Genomic DNA, 21,985 nt, shown 5'->3' with positions numbered 1-21,985 from the left:
TTTGAACAGGATGGACATGCTCTCACATCTGGTCAATAATGACACAACAATGAAAACCTACACAAAATTCTAGAATTCATTTTTTTTTTCTTGTCTATATTTTCTGAAACTAGAGATTCTAGATTTTCCCCATGATATATCCAATGAAACCAACTTACACATAATGTTAGACTAAGAGAAGTTAATAACTCCTTCCAGAGAAATTTCCCTCTTCGCCAATTGCTCTAATATAGGATTGCAACTTAACGTTAGTTTTCGAGCTCTAGAGACACATGAGGAAGGGTTAAAGGGTTATCTTGGCTTATTACCTGAACTGTCCATACATTATTCACTCTACTCTTGACTAAATTCAGTCTAACTGAATAACATCTCAAAAACAACAACTTACCCTCTGTCCTTGATGAAGGAGTAGTAATGACCAGCGTTGGCTTGCCCGCTGTGAACGACCACACCCACCAGCTGGTAGAGATCATCGGTAGAGCTCTGGGAGGAGACGTGTCTCTGGTAGTTCATAGGGCTGGGCGGATCATCGGCCTGCTGCTGCTGCTGCTCTCTACGAGCCATACCCTTAGATGTGAACGGCTCCATGTCTAACACCCAGGGAAACTGATACAAAAGATGGGAACAACATGTTGGATCCTTTCACATATGTCATATACATGTGTATTCACCACGAATTAAATGTATTTCAAAATTTAACATACATTGCCTCTCATATGCCACCCCCCCCCCCCTCCCCTTTAAAATGTCACATGTTAAGTTACACATGGTGAAAGTACAAAATACATCTTTTAAAAAGCCACTCAATGTATTTTTGACCACTACCACCACCACAACCAACATTATTCAATATCCTTATCATCATCATCATCATCATCATCACAATCATCACCATCATCATCATCATCGTCGTCATCACAATCATCATCATCATCACCATCTTCATCATCATCATCATCATCATCACCATCTTCTTCTTCTTCATCATCATCATCATCATCATCATCATCATCATCATCATCATCATCATCATCATCATCATCATCATCATCATCATCATCATCATCATCATCATCATCATCATCATCATCATCATCATCATCGTCACCATCATCACCGTCTGATTCCCACACAGTGTATCTCACCTTGAAGTAGTCATCAAACTTGAGAGCTCTGCCTGCCTCCCAGTCGTAACCGAACCTCTTGAGCTGAATGACCAGGACTGGTGGCAGTGTCTTGATACATGTCCTCTTGATCGTATTCCTCTGTTAAACGAAATATCAAAATAGATAATAGTTCACAGTCATCTCAGTGTACATTACGTGTATAATGATTAAAGTCATGTTGCATACACTGTGGGTGAGAAATAGTGACACATGATTAACTGATGGGCTCAGGTGGGCAGTCAGGCGTTCTTGTGCAGGTTTCTGACTTACATGTACAATTCTTTGTATTATCGCACCTGTTAAATTCCCTATCATTATTAGCCATGTCCAGTTTTATGAACAATATGCCAGTCTAAAAATCTTTGTAAACAATAGATATACACTGCTACACAAATGAACACTTAATATGCAGTGTTTTATATTTTTCTTCTTTTCTTTTCTCCCTCTCCTCTCCTCTCTCCCCTCCCCTCCCCTTCCCCTCTCCACTCCCCTTTTCCCTCCCCTCCTCCCCCTCCCTCCCTCTCTCCCTCCCTCCCTCCCTCCCTCCCTCCCTCCCTCCCTCCCTCCCTCCCTCCCTCCCTCCCTCCCTCCCTCCCTCCCTCCCTACTTCCCTCCCTCCCTCTCTCCTCCTCACCTCTCCTCTCTTTTCTTATTTTTCCTTTTCTCTCTCTCTCCCCCATGTTTTTACTCATGATCAGTGACAATATGTGTCATTCTGAATGGTTAGAGAATTCCAATGCCCAAACATGAGGTTCATGGTCTATGCACCAATGATTTACCTTTTCATTGCACTCTTCACATAGATAAGCATTCTCCCCTTCCAACATCTCTCCTCTCACAAACTGCTCTAAAGAATCGTTGAGATTGTTTGACTTGACAGTCAGGTTCAGGGCAAAGAATTCTTCTTCCCTCTCTTTCCTAAAAAAAGAAAAAGATCAATAGATGATAATAGAATGATTGAATGTGATGCTATTGTATCAATTCTTTAGAGTAGAAAGATGAACACAAAGTCTTAGCAACAAGGACTGCACATCCTTCACAGTTTGGAATGTTGATACTGTTCAGCATGCAACTGGAGTTATCCACACCGGACCTTATCACTTTAATACATGTATTATCATTGACTATGTGCTGAAGACCAAAACAAATGTAGGAGGCATCAAGGAACTCTATCTTGTTTCCTTGAACACCATGAAACAAAACAAAACAAAAAGTTCAATTCAACATTCAGATTGTTTATTGAATATGATTGATACACATCTGTACAAACCTAAACTGCTTACCTATGAGGGCAGTCTTGACATATCATCTGATTGAGATAGAGACCCTGGAATTTTTGTTTCATCACCTCTTTCTGACCGGATTTCTGCAACATTGACAAATAACATGATCAGATACCTAATGTGTGAACTCAATAAATAAGACTATTAAAGATTTTATTTTATAAACAATCTTCAAAATTTGTCTAGTTCCTTAAAATTCAATGCTTAAGTTATGCTGGATTTTCATTGTTATTCTTCTTTTTCTTTATTGTACATTTCCAAAAGGGAGTGGGTGTTACAACTAAGGAAAACCTTAACTACCCTTGAGGTTCCAATTAAACCAATTAGTGAATTTAGAGTATAGTAAAGATATCAAAGGCATGGCTGTGTGTGTGTGTGCATGATTTCAAAAGGGGAAAGTCCCAGACTAACCTGAAGGGGAAACACCTTTTAACTTTAGGGGAACATTTCTAACTAACCTTGAGATACTCGTACAGCTGATCAGTAAATATGGTAAGTCATGTCAGTGTATTTGCATGATTTTAAAGAGGGGAAGACCCTTAGTAAACTTTGGGGAAATCCCTATTTAACCTTAAGGTACTTAGTAATTAAGTAAAGAAATCAAAGGCATCTTGTTGTTCTTGGATGTTGAGTGAAGTCTTACTTGAGGGGGAAATCCCTAACCAACCTCAACATATCTATCCAGCTGATTAATGACTATGGTGAAGAAATCAAAAGCATCTTGTTGCTACTGAATGTAGAGTTTCTGTTTATATGTTAGCATGCTTTCAAAAGGGGGAACTCCCAAATGTATAGGGGGGAAATCCCCAACTTACCTTGAGGTACTCATCCAGCTGATCGGTGAGTATCGTGAAAAAATCAAAGGCATCTTGCTGCTCCCTGACGTTGACTGGTTCTCCCCAGAACTTGAAGACCTGCCAGAACCTCTCTGGTTCATAGTACTGTAGCTTGCTCTCCAGGAGGTGGCCAAAGACATTCTGCATCTGATAGAAGATGGTGTCCTCTCCCTTCTCTTTCTCAGGGGTGTGGCCAGCAAGGATACCCTGTGGATCATACAGCAATGGAGAGGAATTAGATGGAATTACAAGATGACTTTGCTTGAACTCCAATAATGCATTTTTACATTAGCCATACATTTGTTACTTTAATTTGAGTGATAGTGCAGTTGTACTATTGTGATGTGAACAAATACATTACAGGGTGACCTATACCTATGTGGCTGTGAACAAAAATTGCCTTCTTACATGTTCTCATTTTGTACCGTATGCTACCTTTTAATGTCTTTCATAGTCGCACAAAATGTATTTTTGAATCAATATTTCTTTCTAATCATCATTATAGGGATTATTCTAATGCCCTCTTGCAATAACCATATTGATCAATTCATCTCCCATTTCCATCTCATCATCATCATCAGCATCAGCATCAGCATCATCATCATCATCATCATCATCATCATCATCATCATCATCAGCATCATCACCACCACCACAATCCTTATCTTCAATCTTCTAACATCTCTGATGCCAGGGGTCATGTACAGCTGCCATATGACAGAGTTAATGTAGCATGTAGCACCTCCGTCTTCCTTCTTCTCCTCCTCCTCATCATAATCATATCATAATGACCATCCTCTTCCTCCCTCACACCATATCACATACAATATTAATCAATCATTTTACCATGACAACAATCCTAAGCTTTTTTAATCAACTCACCTCCCTGATGCCTGGAGTCATATACAGCTGCTGGATAACAGCGTTCATGTAGCATGTAGCACCTCCGTTCTTCAGACCAACATACTTGGTCATCCTACCTTCTACTGGTGGCAAGAACTACAAAAAAAAAAGAACAGGAGCAAAAAGAATCTCATCAGATATTATCATAAATATGGTGTTGCCTTTGGCAAAACTTCTCCATAGATGACATGAAACAAGTTTCAGTTGATGATCCAGGCTAAGCTTCTTTGTCTTAAATGTTACTGACCACATCTACATGTATCTAAGATTAGATCAATAATCATACGAGAGCTGAGACCAGATAAAATATGATGTACTATGACAGCTTAAATATGAATTCATGTTCATATCTCATTACAATATTAGGTACCTTTTGTGACATCACATGACCAGGGCCCCCGATGAATAAAACTTAGCATCAATTGTAACTTTGCCATTAATGGTAACTTCCATGGAAGCCTTGTTGTGATTGGCTGTTGAGTGATGTTACCATGGTAGTTAATATTGATGGCAAAGTTACAATCAAACGCCTTGAACTTGCCACTTTATAAGAGAACAGCACTGAACAGGGACATACTTAAGCTTCTCATCTTGCAATCAACAGGGTAACAGACAAATAAGCTTGATACTAACTTTATTCATCATATCACCATGCAATGTTACGACATTTCACACTCAATTCACCTATATTATTCTGTACTTCCTCAAAATATTAATCAGGAGGAATCTGGAAAGAAATACATTTTGCACTTTAAACCTTCCCTCACAATCACTAAGCTTGACTTACCTCCCACTCTTTGGCAATGGAAGGGTCCAGTTGATGATGCATATTAATGAGCTGTGATGCAATCCTCTGCAGATTGTATGGACAGCCCTCACACAGTACTACCAGTAGCTCAAAGGCTGCTACACGTGATTCTTTGCCAGATATCCTAAAGAGATAAACAGACAAACAATAAATAGTTTTGAACAATGATTCAAAAGATGGCATTGACAAAGAATAATTTACTTTAAGTGATGTACCTTCTTCTTCTTCTTCTTCTTTTTATTTGGTTTCATTTGGGGAATAAGTCAGGATTGACTATTTGTATTACATTGGTAGTATGTGATCAAGCCTAGTCGCAGGGCTGGGTCTAGGTGTACCCAACATAATGAGCATAGACAAATCACAAACAACATTTGAACAATTTTTGTACTCATTTATAAGTGAAAACAACATAGTTAATCAAACAAAGTTATTGATAAAAGTAAGGGAGAAAGAGAAAGACAGTCAATGTGAACCATTTGAATGAGGATGAGAAAACTGTGAAAATAAAGTGAGTGCAACTTTTTTCCCCATGAAACAGTTTACAACATCTGTGCACGATGTGAAATGAGTTTCAAAGAAAATATATATACCATGACACCATGACTAAACTGTGAAATCACATGTAAAGTGTACACCCATCAAATCACAGTACAAACAAGCCCATTAATCTAGGGCTTTATATGGAAAAAGAGCCCTTGATTATAAGCGAAGCATGTCAGCAGACTGGGGCATTTTTTCCTTTTTCATACAAATAAAGGTAAAGCAAGAAAGGTGTACTATTTGTGTTTAAAGAGGTACTGTGATTCAGAAGGATTTACTCGATTCTAAATCCCATACTTCTAATGGATTCTTTATAGAGTTAATAATAATAATAATATATAGGATTTATAAGGCGCCTAATCCACTTAAAAATTAAATGCTCAAGGCATAGCTGAGAGTTTAACGTCTCATATCTCATAGGGTTAAAATGGCAAGCTACGTGTAAAGCACATGCACACCAAGGATATACAGTGAAACCTGTCTATAAAGACCACACAAGAGACAAGAAAAGTGGTCTTTATAGGCATGTGGTCTTTGTAGACAGGTGCCTATAGTACATGTTTCAATGAGAAACATTTTAAAGGGAAACAAAAAATTTGGTCTTTGTAGACAGGTGGTCATTAAAGTAGGTTTGACTGTGCAACGGTTATCCTGATAGACCTGATTATATAAAACAGAAGAGAATGTACATTCTTAAGCTGGGGTAAAAATAGTGGAGCACCAAGACCGGAGTGTCAAGTCTGACATACATGAGCGCTATACATGAACTTACTTTTATTATTAATATTACATGTACAGTCTCCTAAAGAGATGGACCATCTGGTAGAATAAAACGTTTTGCATATGAAGGAATTGAAGACAACTGTAAACTTTTTGTGTCTTGCTGTATAAGTTTATGCAATGTACATTTATCAAAGCTTACATGCATACATATATGTGTACTTGTACAAATAGGCCTACATAATTTCCATTTATAAGTAATGTAGAGGGAAGTTGAAAACACTTAAAAATCATCAATTCACATCATATTCATATGCAATGTTTTAAAAGATCAATATAGTGTTCAGCTTTTCACTAACCGAGCTGCAAAAGAAAAAAATACAAGAATTGATTTACATGCTTGTACATGTTATTTCCTCTCTTTCAAAGTAGCCGTAGATAACAGACCGGTTTACTAATATATTCATATTTATGGATGTTCCTTTCCTGGGGACCTAGTGAAGAATTATTCCATTCATCTGTTATTAACGAATGAATTACAATACTCACAATCCAGTCTGCATATAATACTTGTTGCTATAAAGGGTAAGCTTTCAGGTTTTCAAGAACAACTTATGTATAAAAAGCATGCATTAAATTTGAAAATGTTAGTAAACTAGTCTATTAAATAACTCTTGGCCGTTTCTGGTATTCCCAAATATGAAGGAAATAAAAGAAAACAATGAGTGACAACGACAAATGTTAGAGAGTGAATAAATGGGTTTTATAGAGAAGTAGATCTCCAAGGCAGCCAGCCATAAACATAGAAAGCAGAGTGCTAGCATCTCAAAGGTAGAGTCACTGATTTCTATAGATTCTTTTTTTAAACTCTCATCAAACTATTGAATAACAACGTCAAAGAGTTGATTAACATATTAAAGGCACTGATTGTCTAAAATCTTCCAACACAAGATTTTATGTTCTTGAACAGTTATATTCCTTTTTCATTTTGTTCTTCTTCTTATCAGCGACAATACCTTCAAGATTCTTGTTTATTAAGTTATTACGGTTAAAAAAAAACTCCACTAGGACTACAAGTTGCTTTGAATAACAGAAAATCAGAATAACCAATTGGAAAAAGTGAAGAAAATCTCCCACTTAAAATGACAAACACCAATTTCACAAAGGGGTATAGATAAACAAAATTGTTGCTGTTTGTGGCTGTGATTTCATGTATTAAATTCATGTGCAGGGAACATGGGTAGCATTTCATGAAACTGTCATAAGTACAAGTTCGCCGACATTGGATTGAGACTTTGTATTGAAAATTAACAAGCATGTCAATAGGATGTTGGTGAACTTGTACTCATGAAGTTTTGTGAAACGATGGCCTGATTGATTAGAGATAACAGAATATCACAGGGACATGCCAAACCATGACTTCCAAAGCTTTCATAATTTGTCATTGACCACAAGTTGTTGTTTTTTCTTCAAATTTTCATCTCTAAGTCAAAGTAACTCAAATTCTTGGTGAGCTTTGCCACAGAGTTTGACCTTGTGCTCAACAGTGATACATGGATTAGATTGCAAAGTGGGATATTAAAGGGTGAGCACTTACTTGTGTAAGTATGCGTGCCTCAAACCTTCACTCGTGTCAGAGTGGGGGATACTGAGGAAATACAGGCAAGTATTTATTGTCAACACTGAGAAGGTGTGCATAAGATAAGGAGTGCTACTTAAACACCTAGCAGGGCTTCTTATTTCTTATTTGTTCTAAACCACAATTATCACTTTAATTCTATGCTCTTGAGTATGACAGTTTGATGGTTAGAACTATGGGATGAGTACCTCAGTCAAACTTATAATGTAAAGTCTATCCTAGTCATAAAGGTTGGAAGTACTACTCTCTGGTTGCTGATAATTACAATTTGCTGTGTTTCATAGCAATGTACTAAACAATAGCTCTCAATAGCTAATTTTTGTTCCTATATTTCAGAGACTGGTTTGGTATCCAGACAATACCATGAGATAATTTGTACATACAAATATGTTCTACTACAACCACCCCCCCCCCCCCCCTCCATGATTATGGGAGGTGAAATTAATGATATGAAACCAGAACAACCCAACAAATATGTTAACCCATAGACGTCTACATGAATAATTTGATAAAATTGTCAATAGAAATGGTAGGAAGTGCCACCAAACATACAATACACAGTAATTTGGTATTAGATTGGGGTCTCACAGCAATCAAACGAGAATTAAATTGGTGTTTCACAGCAACCAAACTTGAAACTAGATGTTTATCAACTCAGATTTTGTCACGGCAGTAATTCAAACATAGTTTGTTTGAAATTAAGTGTGCAAAATGATAGGAAGCTCACACCGATTATCACCCAATCGATTGAGAACCACTCTGTGAGTATGGTTAGAACTTACGCTGTCAAACTAGGAGATATCTATACTTCTGAATTTCACAAAAATCACATGCCTTATTACACAATGAAAAATATCATGCAATTTCTTGCTCACTAATATTATTATGTATCAGGCTATCTTCTTCTTTTAAGAAATACATGTAAAAAGTCCTACATACTAAATGGAATCACAACATTATCAAGGCCTTTGATTACTTCCATGATTAAAAGGACAGGGTCTTACTTTGAATTGTAGTCTCTTCTCGAGTCTCCTTTCTCACTGTTATCTCCTTGATGCATGACGAGACGTGATGCAGGGAAGAGGTACTCGTTCAGTAGACTGTTCAGTAGTCTCTCACCTGTACACATAGAGAAACCAATGGATTAATCAAGGAATATTTAGTACGAGAACGAATTCATATGCATTAAAATAAGCAACAAAGGGACATGTGGTTGCACTGGTACAGGTGCATTTAGGTAACAGGGGATTTAAAGATAAAGTTGAGTTCTGGTCATGCGATTGCATTGTGAAAAAAACTGTTGTGGATCCGATTAGAAAAGGTTGATCATGTAGCATATAAGTATTGGTGTGTACTGCAAGGTTCTGGAATAATCAAAATGATAAGAAATTTGGCCCAGTCTGGTAAAGTTACAAGCACTGTACACAGAAAGATATATAAATCTGTCCCAATTTTTATGTAACATGCCATGATTTTCAGGGAACATTTTTTATCTGATGTTTTTCCGCACTTGCATTATACAATAACGCTCTCAAATTATTGTTCACCTCTTCCCAGAACCTAAGTTTCTCTTTAAAGAGATAAAGAGATCTTCCAATCTTCCAAACGGTTGTTTAGTGGTCTATCACCTTTCCTAGAGAGAACCCACTTTGATTGATTGATAGCTATCTATTTCATCTGGAATGTATTTCCTTTCAAGTTGTGCTGATTTATGTTTCAAACAAGTCAGAATAAGGGACTAGAAGGAATTCTCAAAGTTGCATTTGTGCAGCTGTTAAACCGTTCTTCACTCGTTATAATACCTCGTTCTATTTGGCAAATGGAAGGCATTTAAAAGTTCTTGCCGTAATCTGGAATTATGTGAATGAGTATTTTCTCATTTGAATTTTTCTGCTGAATTTGTTGTCAATTACACTTGAATGAATATGATGCATATACACCAATTCAAGAATCCTTGAAAAATAATCTTACCTATTTTCCTCTTGTCGACCCCCTCACATGTGAGTAGCGTCCTGATAAGATGAAGATGACCTGCTACGATGGTGTTATCTGTACTAGATAGGTTCATATCCTCAGAGTCTCCAGGCTCAAAGTTATGTAACCAGTCGATCTCATCACCTAACATGGACACGATGTTGACCTTCAAGAACTTCTGCTCATTCACTGTAAATAATAGAAGCATGGAATCATAAAAGGTGGAAAATCCATTTAATTTTCTTTAAAATAGGCTTTGCTAGACTTATGCATAACTATAAGTTCCCATTGGAGTCTCTGTTTGAATCGATCTGTAAATGTACATGAATATCATACATAATAATAATATAATAACAATACAATATTTATAAAGCGCATAATAAACATAAGTTTCTGTATGCGCTTTACAAGCATAATGATGAGAAATATAATCACATAAAAGGAATCAACACAGAGAAATAGACAAATCTTATAACTACTAAAATGACTATAAACTTAACATAGTAAATAACATAATAAAGAGATAGCAAACCATATGCTACAAAGGTGTGACTATGATGTACTTGCCCCTCCGATGTCCCCCCCCCCCCCCCCCCCAACACACACCAGCATGGATCTATCTCAAGAATTGAATTATAGCTCACCCCTCAATCCCTCCAGAAGACGGCATCTCAACTCAAAGTACTGTGCGGACTGGTTCAGTATTCTGCATAGGAAAAATATCAAAACCATTTACTTTGAGAATAAATAAATATGTATTGGGTCACATGATTTCAATCCAAGTACAAATCAATGACATTACATCTAAAGATACCTCAAGGATAACAAATACAAAAGGATCTAAAGATAAACCATCAGTACATAATTTTGTCCAACCTACATGTACGATGACACTTATTGAGTAAATTTCAGCATGACAATAACTATATATTTCATAAATGGAGCCAACATATGACAACAGCTGGTCAAGGTTGGCTCGGCTCAATTCACAAATGCAATTTTATTTCAATGCCCAATATCATTCATTCCAATTCAACTATCAATTCAATTCTATTTCAATCCACCCAATATTATTCCTTTCAATTCAATTATCAATTCAATTATTAATTCAATTTTGAATTCCATTCCCTGAATTGATGTCATACCTTTGGTTAGCTCCTCTAACCAGTGAGCTGGAGGTCCAGAGAGGCACTCGGGCCTGGAGGAGGACCTGGAGCACAAAGTCCCGAGGATGCAGGATCCTCACGCTCTCGTTACTGATGCTGGTGGAGGTGAGGGTGTAGAACTGGTCCAGGGCCGCACCCCTTACCTCAGGGTGGGGCGAGGAGAGGAGGATGTCGATGATGAAGTCATTCACTCCAGGCAGGGTATATAAGGCACCTTGGTGTTGGAAGTAGAGTTGAAGACAGAAATATGACAAGTTCAGTTTGGTGAGTATACACCCACCCACCAGTAGATTTTAGATAATCAACTTTCCCCATTTCCTGTTAGTATTACTCTTCTTTCTATATTTTCTAAGTTTCCTGCTTCTCTATATTTCTAATGATATCAGTTTCCCCATATATTCTTCCTTTTCTTGACCTTGTTGAATTCATGTAACTTCCTCTGACACTGAATCCATTTATTCAAAACACACCTCAGCATTTCATATCCTTGCTGTTTTTTTACATTTAACACGCTTTTACTTTCTCCCTTTGTCTTTCTCACTGTGTGGTCTCTTCTGCTTTCTTTCTTTCTTTCATATTCTCTGTCTTGATGTCTCTGTCTGTCTGTCTACCTCTCTCTCTCTCTCTCTCTGCTCTCTTTCTCCCCCTGTCTCTCCCTATGTCTCTGTCTCTCTTTCTAAATATATTTCTCTCTCTTTCTATGTCTCTGTCTCTCTTTCTTTCTCTTTCTATGTCTCTGTCTCTCTGTCTCTCTTTCTTTCTCTTTCTCTTTCTATGTCTCTTTCTCTCTCTCTCTCTCTCTCTCTCTCTCTCACACACATCATCTATCAGTACCAACCTAGGTTATGTGTCCTAAGCTGGAGACAAGCTACAAGTAGTTCCAGAGCTTCCCTGGCTATGGCTGCATCTTTCCCACTGACAGCCGTAGTATTGAGACAGATCCCTGCATGTAAAACCTGCGACTCACTATCATGACTGGATGAACTGTTTGTACTCCCTATGGAAAAACAGATACAGGAGGAAGAGAAAACATAATTATTTTTATTCAAATCTCAAAACATAGAAATTGTCTGAGAAAGACGATACTGAGATACACAATATTTCTTAGAATATTCATTTCAAGGTATTTTTACAGATCAACGACTAAAAACAAATCTGACAATGGAGCGGATGGGGAGGTAAGGTATTTCTCTGAAGAGAGATATTTAATAGTTGCTTTCATGCCAATTCAGTGGTTGATACCAGATAAACTACAAGTGCTGCAGTTCAAGGGAGAGCTTGAATTCTTGTTGTGTTTCTGGTGACTTCAAAGCTTCACTCAAAACTCAAATCTTCCTTCAGACATTTAAATACTTATTTTATTGGAGGAGCTTGCGCCTTAGAATGTTTTTTTAAACAGATATATGGCGCCATACAAATGCTGTTCATCATCATCATCATCATCGTGACTTGTTGGTGGCTTTTGACCATCAGGACACATTTAACACAAGGTGTACAAAACTTTATAAAAGTGACAGTCAAGGCTTAAATTTGAAAAGAATGGGAGTGGAGAAAACGACTGTCATTATTTGACTAACCTGCACTGCTATGCCTACTCCTTCTACCAATGCCCATAGCAAACCCCCCACCGGCCACCTCCTTGATGGGTTGACTAGCGCTGGCTAATCTTAGCTGACCTGCAGCAGCTGCCCAGGTTACACGCATTAGACAGGCGATCATCGATGTGAAGTCATTGGCATTCATAGTCTAAAAGATAGAAGGATTATGATATCATGTGTGAGTTTATGACTGACTACACCATATAATATAGTGAAATTATCAATGTACATTTTGTGTGCTGGTAATGACCAGAGTAGACTGCCAGGAATAGAAAAGGAACACTTTTCATAGTCCTTAGAACTTCATAAACAGAGTCATTTAATAACACAAGATGAAGGCAGTAAAACTTTTGAATAAATTTTTCCACAAGTATGCCACATGATCTCTTTAACTTTGTGAAAATAAAGCACCATAGTAAATATCCCAGGAAACACACTGATACATGTACAGAATGATCCAGAAGAAAATAGTATTTGGCAATATTGTCTTTTGACTTTTATTTCGCAAACTCACCAGAATGACTATTATTGCTACAAACAATTCTTCCCTGTTCATTGGCCTCTATGACTGACATTGACTTGACTGACTTAAGCCGTCCACACCGTCACTGGGATGTATGATGGCTTCTGTTTCACAACGGCTTGCCACACCTTCCTATCTTCTGTTAGCCTAGTGGCTTTAATCATTATTTTCTGTCATCTTAAAAATTTATCTACATTAACTGCCTAATGCTCTTAACTAAACATCTGTCTTGCTTACCTGAATAACTGTGATTGCCACTGAAGTGCCCTCTCTATTTGCTAGATCCCCACTGGCCTCTACGCTGGATATTCTTTCTAACAGACTCATCTTACGAGGTGAGCTTCCATAGCTAGATGAGAAGACAGTAGATGAATCTGCTCCAGAGTTATCAAAGACACTGCTGTCATTGAGTGACAGATCACTCTCCTTGAGATCAGTGGTGGTCTGTCCACATAGTAGAAATCTAATGGGTGTGATAGTAATAGTTTAGAACTTGTGTGGTGCTTTCTAATCTAAGATTTGTAATGATTAAAATACCTGAAGGTGGAAATGATCACCATACTCAATCTTCATGATACAAGTAATCAACATTATCGACAGAACCACCAATATGATCATCATCAAAACCATATCCATCATTATCACCACCACCACCACCATCATAACTATTATCACCACCACAATCATCATCATCATCATCATCATCATCATCATCATCATCATCATCATCATCATCATCATCATCATCATCATCATCATCTTCAACATCATCATCATTATCACCATCGCCATCGCCATCGCCATCGCCATCGCCATCGCCATCGCCATCGCCATCGCCATCGCCATCACCATCACCGTCACCACCACCATCACCATCACCATCACCACCATCACTGCCATCATCATCACCACACCATTATCACCAACGCCACCATCACCACCAACATCACCACAATCATCATCACCACCGCCATTACCATCAACAACACCATCATCATCGCCACCACACCATTATCACCACACCATTATCACCACCATCATAACCACCACCACCATCATCATCACCACCGCCACCACCACCACCACCACCACCATCACCACAATCATCATCATCATCATCATCATAACCATCATTGTGAACATCATCATCATAACCATCATTGTGAACATCATCATCACCTTTAACACAATCTAAGTCATCATCATTGTCATCTCCATCATCACCATCATCATCAGTGAAGTAACAATACTGCTACCACCATGTCCATCTGTAATCTTCCCCTGTCAACCCTTCTCACCTTGCTAACTGTAGACATATAGAATAACATCCCCTCCTGGTCTCATCATCAACATCTTGTGGAATGGAATCTTTCTGCAAGGCATTGATGACTAGACTCAGACCTCCTGCATTTAAGAAGCTCTCTCTGAAGTTCTGTGCGCTGGTTTGGGTACCGATGTCTTCCTGCATCGAAGGCATCAGCTTGCTACTCAGAACCTGTGTACAATCAAATACAATTACAAGTAATTGAATTGAATTGAAATGGTATTGATGAAAAAACATGCTAACAAATAATATTCATTGTTTATCATACAATATATATTGACAGTGTTCTTGATTTCAAATTTGTTGGTGGAAAACAGAATCCAATATTGACTAAGTCAAGCAATTTTCACTTTTACTTTTACCTTTATTTAAAGATTGACATTTATATAATTTAATTTTTGTTAAATGGCATTAAGTTTGCATTAAAATTTGTGCTTTCTCCCACTACAAATAAAAATTGGAAAGTTTACAAACTCTCTACCTTACACAAGGAATCACTGTTTCCAAACTAAAACTCACTTTATGTAATAACTTTGTCTCCATTAACAAACAGACTGATATGCTTAAACTTCAACTTCACAACAGAGCCAATCAAAGATAAAAGAGGAATGATTTGGGGCAACAATTATCAAGTAATCATAACTATACCTCAAGGTTGTAGAGCACTCTGAATGCTGACATGCCATGTGTACTGTTAGCTCTGAACAAACCCTCTAGGGTTGCCCTGGAAGAATCCTTGTTGCTCTCAGACCCTGACGTTTCTCCACCTAGACTAGTTACATTGTCCGAAGTCTGCGGTAAAAGAATCATAAGGTAATATCAGAATAACGATGATGATGACGATGTTGATGTTGATGACGATTTTGATGTTGATGTTGATGATAACTTTGAAGTTTATTGTGGTGGTGGTGGTGATTATTTTACCTGACTGCTAAGAAAGCATAAATGCTTGTTAGTAAGCAACCAGACGGCCGACGGCTTTAGGTCCCACATATTGAAGGAGAAGGAGGAGGAGGAGGAGGAGGAGGAGGAGGAGGAGGAGGAGGAGGAGGAGAAGGAGAAGGAGAAGGAGAAGGAGAAGGAGAAGGAGAAGGAGAAGGAGAAGGAGGAAAAGGAGAAGGAGAAGGAGAAGGAGGAGAAGGAGAAGGAGAAGGAGAAGGAGAAGGAGAAGGAGGAGAAGGAGAAGGAGAAGGAGAAGGAGAAGGAGAAGGAGAAGGAGAAGAAGGAGAAGGAGAATGAGAAGGAGAAGGAGAAGGAGAAGGAGAAGGAGAAGGAGAAGAAGAAGAAGAAGAAGAAGAAAACAATGATGATGATGATGATAACAATGATGAAGATAACAATGATGATGATGATGATAACAATGATGATGATGATGATGATGAAGAAGAATAGGAAGAAGGCGATGATGATGATGATGATGAAGATAATGATGATGATAATGATCATGATGATCATGATGAATATGATGATGATGATGATGATGATGATGATGAATATGATCATGATGAATTTGATCATTCACAGATAACAAATATTTGGTGCTGAGTCAATTAAATTTTGTGTATCAGAACCACTCATGAAAGTCTCATACATGCAAAAGTATCTTGAGTATTAAATTTAGAGTGGTCTCGTTCTAAATGTAATGCATGATGTAGTAATGTTCCATGGCCCCTAAAACAAGAACATAGAGAAAAGATCCTTGCACATACTGTATTGGTATGTTTCCACAGCGTATTTTTTTTAAGGAGATACAGAATGCTAGCTTACCTGTCTACATATAGAATCCAATGATTCCGGTATCGATGGATCCGTGGGAATCATCATGAGAAGTTTGCGAACTCTCTCTGTTATCCTGTAAATTTATTGAAACACAACTTTCATTTAACTTCAAACTTCACATTCTGACATGCTCATATAAAAATAGTACTGAATAGGGAGGAAAGGTATGTGCTATTGTAGTAGTACCCCAAAGATAGTATATTTCATCATAAGTCTCTTACATTGTGCATCCCTTCTTGAAGCTCATCAATGTTCATATATCTGAGTGATATTTGACTATTTTTACAGATGATCTCTTCATACTTTCCTTACAGCATAATACATATTGGAAACACAAACCTGTACACAGGCTTAACAATTGATTGGTTAGATACCGGGTCTTTGAACAGGAAGATATCACATGTGCAGAACATCGACACATTGCACTCTGTGATAAAACAAGGCTTTTTTTTTCCTTCATTATTTTAGCAGACAAAAACCAAACTAAACAATGTAACTATCAAAATACCTTGGTTCATCTATATCGGCAGTTTGATAGAGCATGTCAAAGACTTGACCACCAGTTGCCATGACGACACCAGGTAACGAACGCTCCAGCTCAGACTGCTGTCCAAAACTTGACATGTTCTAAAATGGAAATCAGAAGCAGAAATACATTTACATGTATATGCAAATGGGGCCACAAATAAATGAAAATTCAACTCAATTACATGTAATGAGCTGCAGTTGAATAATTTCTCATGTCAAAACTTAATTGAAATATAAAAGAGAATGATGCATGATTCACTTTAAATTAAACTTTGTTGCATTCTACAAGCCCCTTATCAAACAGAATAATTTGCAACTGTGTTAATGGAATTTCTTTTGCCATACATAATAAATGGTAAATTTGGAGGAAAATAAGCTTACTTGCTCCTGAACTACGGAACAAAGGATTGTGTGTGAACTTTTTTTTACCTTGAAACTGAGATATTTAATCATTATTTACAACGATGAATACAGATCCCATCTACTTTACTTGCAGGCAAATGAGAGAGTATTATAGTCTAGTAGCTCCAATTAAGTTCCCCACACTATGGAACATACATAGGAGTGTGTGAAGCTTTCGACTTTGAAACTGAGACGTTTCATTTCTAATAACGATACTGACTACTGACCTCATCGATGCGGGCACTACTGCTGACCGTTGAGCTGACCGGTCCATGAAGCTTGATGTTAAGATCTTGCTCCTCATCAAACTCCAGTTCAGATAACAGCTTCTGATCCTTGGTAGTAAGCATCTGTAAAGTAAGTACAACGATTGAAGGATTAATCCATGTTTGCTAAAAAGCAAGATATGGATAATTACTTACCTTCAAAGGAACCACTGCATTTGGGTCTATATGGACTAAGTTTTAAAGGACTGTACCTTACCAGAGTACTTTACCTGTGAGTTAAGTTCATGTATATGCTTGTAAATAAGCTCTAGAGATCTACAGCGCTTGAAGTTTGATCCGATGCACAAGAGGACAGATGGGTTACTCAAGGGATTAGCCCAAGTGAACGATAGTGATTATACACTTGTAATTTCCTGTACACAAAGCCGACAGTCTTTCACTTAGGTCACGAGAAGTGACTATGGATAAAATGCCTTGTCAGGGCACAAGAGCATCAGGCAGAGGTTCCAACCCTTAACTTCTTGATTGCAAGCCAAGTGATTGAACCACACTACACAGTGGTACTCTAACTAATATCATACTACTCCTACTGGGAGCAAGAGTGTGTTAAAGATACTATGTCCCTTTTGCAGCCAACATCAAATTCTGTAGAACTTTGTAGGAATTATGAATATGTCATGTATGTCCTATCTGTGAAATTTAAACGCTAGCAGTGTCCTATATTCAAATTATGCAAGGAAACCCGTTTACTTGCTAGACTTCACTGTCAGACACTATTGAGTGACTGACTGGCTTTTTTTCTTCTTTGGTAATAACATACATAAAATGAGCTGTAAAGGGTAGGCCTACATGAGCATTTGTCTACATTAATAACCCACCTCTTGTAATGGCCAAAATTAAACTGATTGAATCAGTACGACCATTCAGTGCAATGGTCTGAAAATCAGACTATAACTTACAAGACTTGGTAGCACTTAAGTCGATTTAACAACTAATAGTCGTTATTTTCACACTTAAAAACATTTTCAAGCCCTCTTTTTTTTAGGGAAGTTCTAAATTAGTACCGGTATTATCTTTCAAATGCCATTGGAATTTAACCTTTTCATTTTTGGGGCCTGCAAATTGGACATAGTACCTTTATTAAAGAGAGGTACTTACCAGGCGATCATGGGCCATGATCTGTACATTGTCTAGTGTTGTCTTGAGACGCTGTGCTATCTTGTGTCTTACACTCTGTAATGTTTCATTGCTGTGACCCTGCAATATAAAATGATTACATCATTGGTCATGTAATGTCAATAAATAAACATCGTGCAATTTGGACATATCTAGGAGAGCATATTTTACTAGTAATAGTATCTATAGTGTACTGTTTATTATACAGGTATGTCCTAAATGTCGCGTTCAAAGGCACACTGAAATTAACTATTGCAAACAAAGTGACAGCTACATGTTTAAATATTACAATTAAAGTCCATTGAATTCTCTGTAAAAAGCCTCTTAAAGATATTGGAATGGTGTTGAAAGCTAATGTGCTGAAAACACACATATCTCCTACATTGACGTTCACTGACTGAATTCTTGCATCAGGACCAATCTCCAAGATTAAGATGCAAAATGGGGGTCCCAGATTCTGAAAATCATAGTTCAAGTATTCAGAAAATGTTATTTTGGACAATAAAACAAATATAGGATTTTAAAATAGATATATTATCTTACCACTATGACAAACTCACTACGATGTGAGTCTGTACATGTGACATGCATTGTGATAGTATGACCCTGGAAGGATGCACCATGTGGAAGGATTGTGCGTGGTGATGTGAACTGATCTTCAACAGTCACAACGTAGGTCTCAGCTAGCTGCAGAAGTCTCTCGATTTCCAGCAGCTTACCCGCCCTGTCATGATGATATGAATCAAGAAATAAGAAAAGTATGAATTATGGAGCCTGTACGAGCCTTGTCTTGATGTACATATGTCTGAATGTTCAGAAATATTTCAGAGAATAACCATTTTATCATCTTAAAATTAGTACCTACATAGCTTTTTGTTAGCTTAAAGGAACCACTGTATTTCTTGCAATATTGTAGCTTGCTCAGCCAACCTTCGTGAAATTAATCAGCAGAATATTATTCAAAATAATAGTATGTGAACTGGTTTTCAAAAATCATTACATACGTCTTTGCTAAATGTAAAAGCCTCTAAATTCTAGAGGCTGACCTGCCCTGTCATAATAGAAAAATATGAATTACTCTGAATCATAGGACATGTCCTGAGGAAGAAAGATAAGGTTTTCACTGTCCAGAAGTATAATATACAACATCAAGATAAAGGTTCTTCAAGCAAACCAAGGCATTTTATGGGTCACATAAATATAATTTTTCTTACCTTGATGGACATGGTACAATGGCTGCCTCGGGCACGGATACTGCTGTCAACGTCTTAGTTGCCATAGCAACAGCCTCTGCCATGGCTGTACCTTTGACTGCCATGTACGCCAGCTCCAGACGTTTGTAACACTCTGAGATGAAATGCTTATGAAGATCAAGCACATCCTACATGGCAACAATCATAAAATTTGAAAATGAATTATTTTTTATAGGGAATATCATCAAGGAATTTACATGACAATATTTCATCATATAGCAAACTATGATCTACAAGATACCGATGCAAATTGTTGTCTAGGGAAACATTTTTCTATTAAGAAATAATGTATCAGCAAAAAACTAGATGGAATTTTGACTGCGCGCAGTCAAAAATGATGCCTCCGCCATAGAGCAACTTTACAAACCAAAACGGAAGCAATTTTTAAAATTCAAGTTTGATTGTAATCCATCTGTCGGTTTTAATAATAATGCATTCACAAGCTATTTATAGTCATACATAATGAGCCCCATGACCTTTGACCTGATGACCCTAAAATCTAATCAGTTAATTGGCTCTGCAAGATACATATATACATGTCTTGAGTTTGATAGTAATCTGTCTATTGGTTCTCATTATAATGCGATCACAAGCTATTTGTGCATACATAATGAGCCCTGTGACCTTTGACCTCGTGACCCCAAAATATAATCAGTTCATTGGCTCTGTTAGATACATACATGACCCAAGTTTGGCAGGAATCCATTGACCGGTTCTTGAGATAACGCGATCACGAGCTATTTTTGTAGACATGAGCCCTGTGACCTTCGACCTCGTGACCCCAAAATCCAATCAGTCCATTGGCTCTGTTAGATACATACATGACCCAAGTTTGGCACGAATCCATCGATCGGTTCTTGAGATAACGCGATCACAAGCTATTTTTGTATACATAATGAGCGCTGTGACCTTTGACCTCCGACCTTGTGACCCCAAAATCTAATCAGTTCATTGGCTCTGTTAGATACATATATGACCCAAGTTTGGCAGGAATCCATTGATCGATTCTTGAGATATTGCGATCACAAGCTATTTTTGAATACATAATGAGCCCTGTGACCTTTGACCTTCGACCTCGTGACCCCAAAATCTAATCAGTTCATTGGCTCTGCAAGATACATACATGATCCAAGTTTAGAGAGAATCCATCAATTGGTTCTTGAGATAACGCGATCACGAGAACGGGACGTACGGACGGACGGACGTACGGACGGACGTAACGTACGTACGGACGGACGGACGGACGGACAACCAGAAAACATAATGCCTCCGGCTACTTTGTAGCGGAGGCATAAAAACATGGATAGAAACTAAGCTCAAATCTTTCGAATAAATGCCAATACATATGGGATTATATTATCTGGTTTTGAACTTTTAAGATGGTGCCAATGCCTGGATTGTTGTGTTTATTTTCATTTTTAAGATGCCATACAGCAGAACATTCAAAATAAGCACAAGATGTAAAGAAAAGTTAAAAAAGCTTAACAATTGTTATCGATAACAAGTATTATGAAACAGGGCCCAGGTCTATTTTTAGGGCTCTGAATCAAATGTTTTAGAGCCAAGACACAATCGACCAACGATCTCTTACCTTTTTAAGTCTCTGAGCTAGATTGGTATAAGACATGCTCATGATCTGTCTGATAGCCATCTCAGCAATGGACTCGTTGGTAGACTCTAGAACCATCTTCCACATGAAATCAAGGCCAAACAGGTCCAGCTTCTCAACAATCTGAAAGAGTAAGTACCACCAGAGAGAAGAAATAAATGCAGTTTCATTTTGTCATCAAATGGGTTCAAACTAATGTGGATAATCAAAATCGGATATGAAGTATGGATGATCCTAATGATGAATCACATAACTGATATATATATAGAGGAGCTTGCTTAAAGAGAAGGTTGAGTTCTGGGGAGAGGTGAAAAATAATTTGTGAGTGTTTTCATTGTTATTGTGCAAGGGTGGAAGAACGTCAGAGAAAAAATGTTCCCTGAAAAGCATGGCTCTTTAAATGCCTTCATGAGGAACAAATTTTTTGTTTCCCTTGAAAATGGTTTCTCATTGAAACATGTACTATAGGACCTGTACATAAAGACCACCTGCCAATAAAGACCACTTTTCTTGTCTCTCTTGGGTGGTCTT

At 37.7% G+C, this 21,985-nt stretch overlaps 1 protein-coding gene across 1 annotated transcript in view; it reads right to left on the bottom strand.

Annotated features, from left to right (window-relative positions):
* LOC592001 (ubiquitin carboxyl-terminal hydrolase 24) overlaps positions 1–21,985 on the bottom strand; it is a 50,126-nt gene that overhangs the window by 12,438 nt on the left and 15,703 nt on the right. Inside the window, exons 16-38 of the mRNA XM_030996536.1 lie at positions 21,437–21,577; positions 19,807–19,973; positions 19,136–19,316; positions 18,575–18,673; positions 17,417–17,539; positions 16,768–16,886; positions 16,248–16,332; positions 15,129–15,272; positions 14,455–14,651; positions 13,394–13,619; positions 12,613–12,781; positions 11,874–12,032; positions 11,015–11,249; positions 10,514–10,575; positions 9,867–10,058; positions 8,900–9,014; positions 4,976–5,120; positions 4,168–4,284; positions 3,265–3,492; positions 2,450–2,532; positions 1,946–2,084; positions 1,146–1,265; positions 389–606 (exon numbers count right to left, since the gene is read on the bottom strand). Of these exons, the coding sequence (XP_030852396.1) occupies positions 389–606; positions 1,146–1,265; positions 1,946–2,084; positions 2,450–2,532; positions 3,265–3,492; positions 4,168–4,284; positions 4,976–5,120; positions 8,900–9,014; positions 9,867–10,058; positions 10,514–10,575; positions 11,015–11,249; positions 11,874–12,032; positions 12,613–12,781; positions 13,394–13,619; positions 14,455–14,651; positions 15,129–15,272; positions 16,248–16,332; positions 16,768–16,886; positions 17,417–17,539; positions 18,575–18,673; positions 19,136–19,316; positions 19,807–19,973; positions 21,437–21,577 (3,464 nt within the window). The remainder of the gene's footprint in view (positions 1–388; positions 607–1,145; positions 1,266–1,945; positions 2,085–2,449; positions 2,533–3,264; positions 3,493–4,167; positions 4,285–4,975; positions 5,121–8,899; positions 9,015–9,866; positions 10,059–10,513; positions 10,576–11,014; positions 11,250–11,873; positions 12,033–12,612; positions 12,782–13,393; positions 13,620–14,454; positions 14,652–15,128; positions 15,273–16,247; positions 16,333–16,767; positions 16,887–17,416; positions 17,540–18,574; positions 18,674–19,135; positions 19,317–19,806; positions 19,974–21,436; positions 21,578–21,985) is intronic.

Source organism: Strongylocentrotus purpuratus, unplaced genomic scaffold (genome assembly GCF_000002235.5).
Source record: "Strongylocentrotus purpuratus isolate Spur 01 unplaced genomic scaffold, Spur_5.0 spur5_scaffold_3, whole genome shotgun sequence".
NCBI lineage: Eukaryota > Metazoa > Echinodermata > Echinoidea > Camarodonta > Strongylocentrotidae > Strongylocentrotus > Strongylocentrotus purpuratus.
Note: the sequence above shows the minus strand (reverse complement) of the source record. Positions and strands in the feature narration are given on the sequence as shown.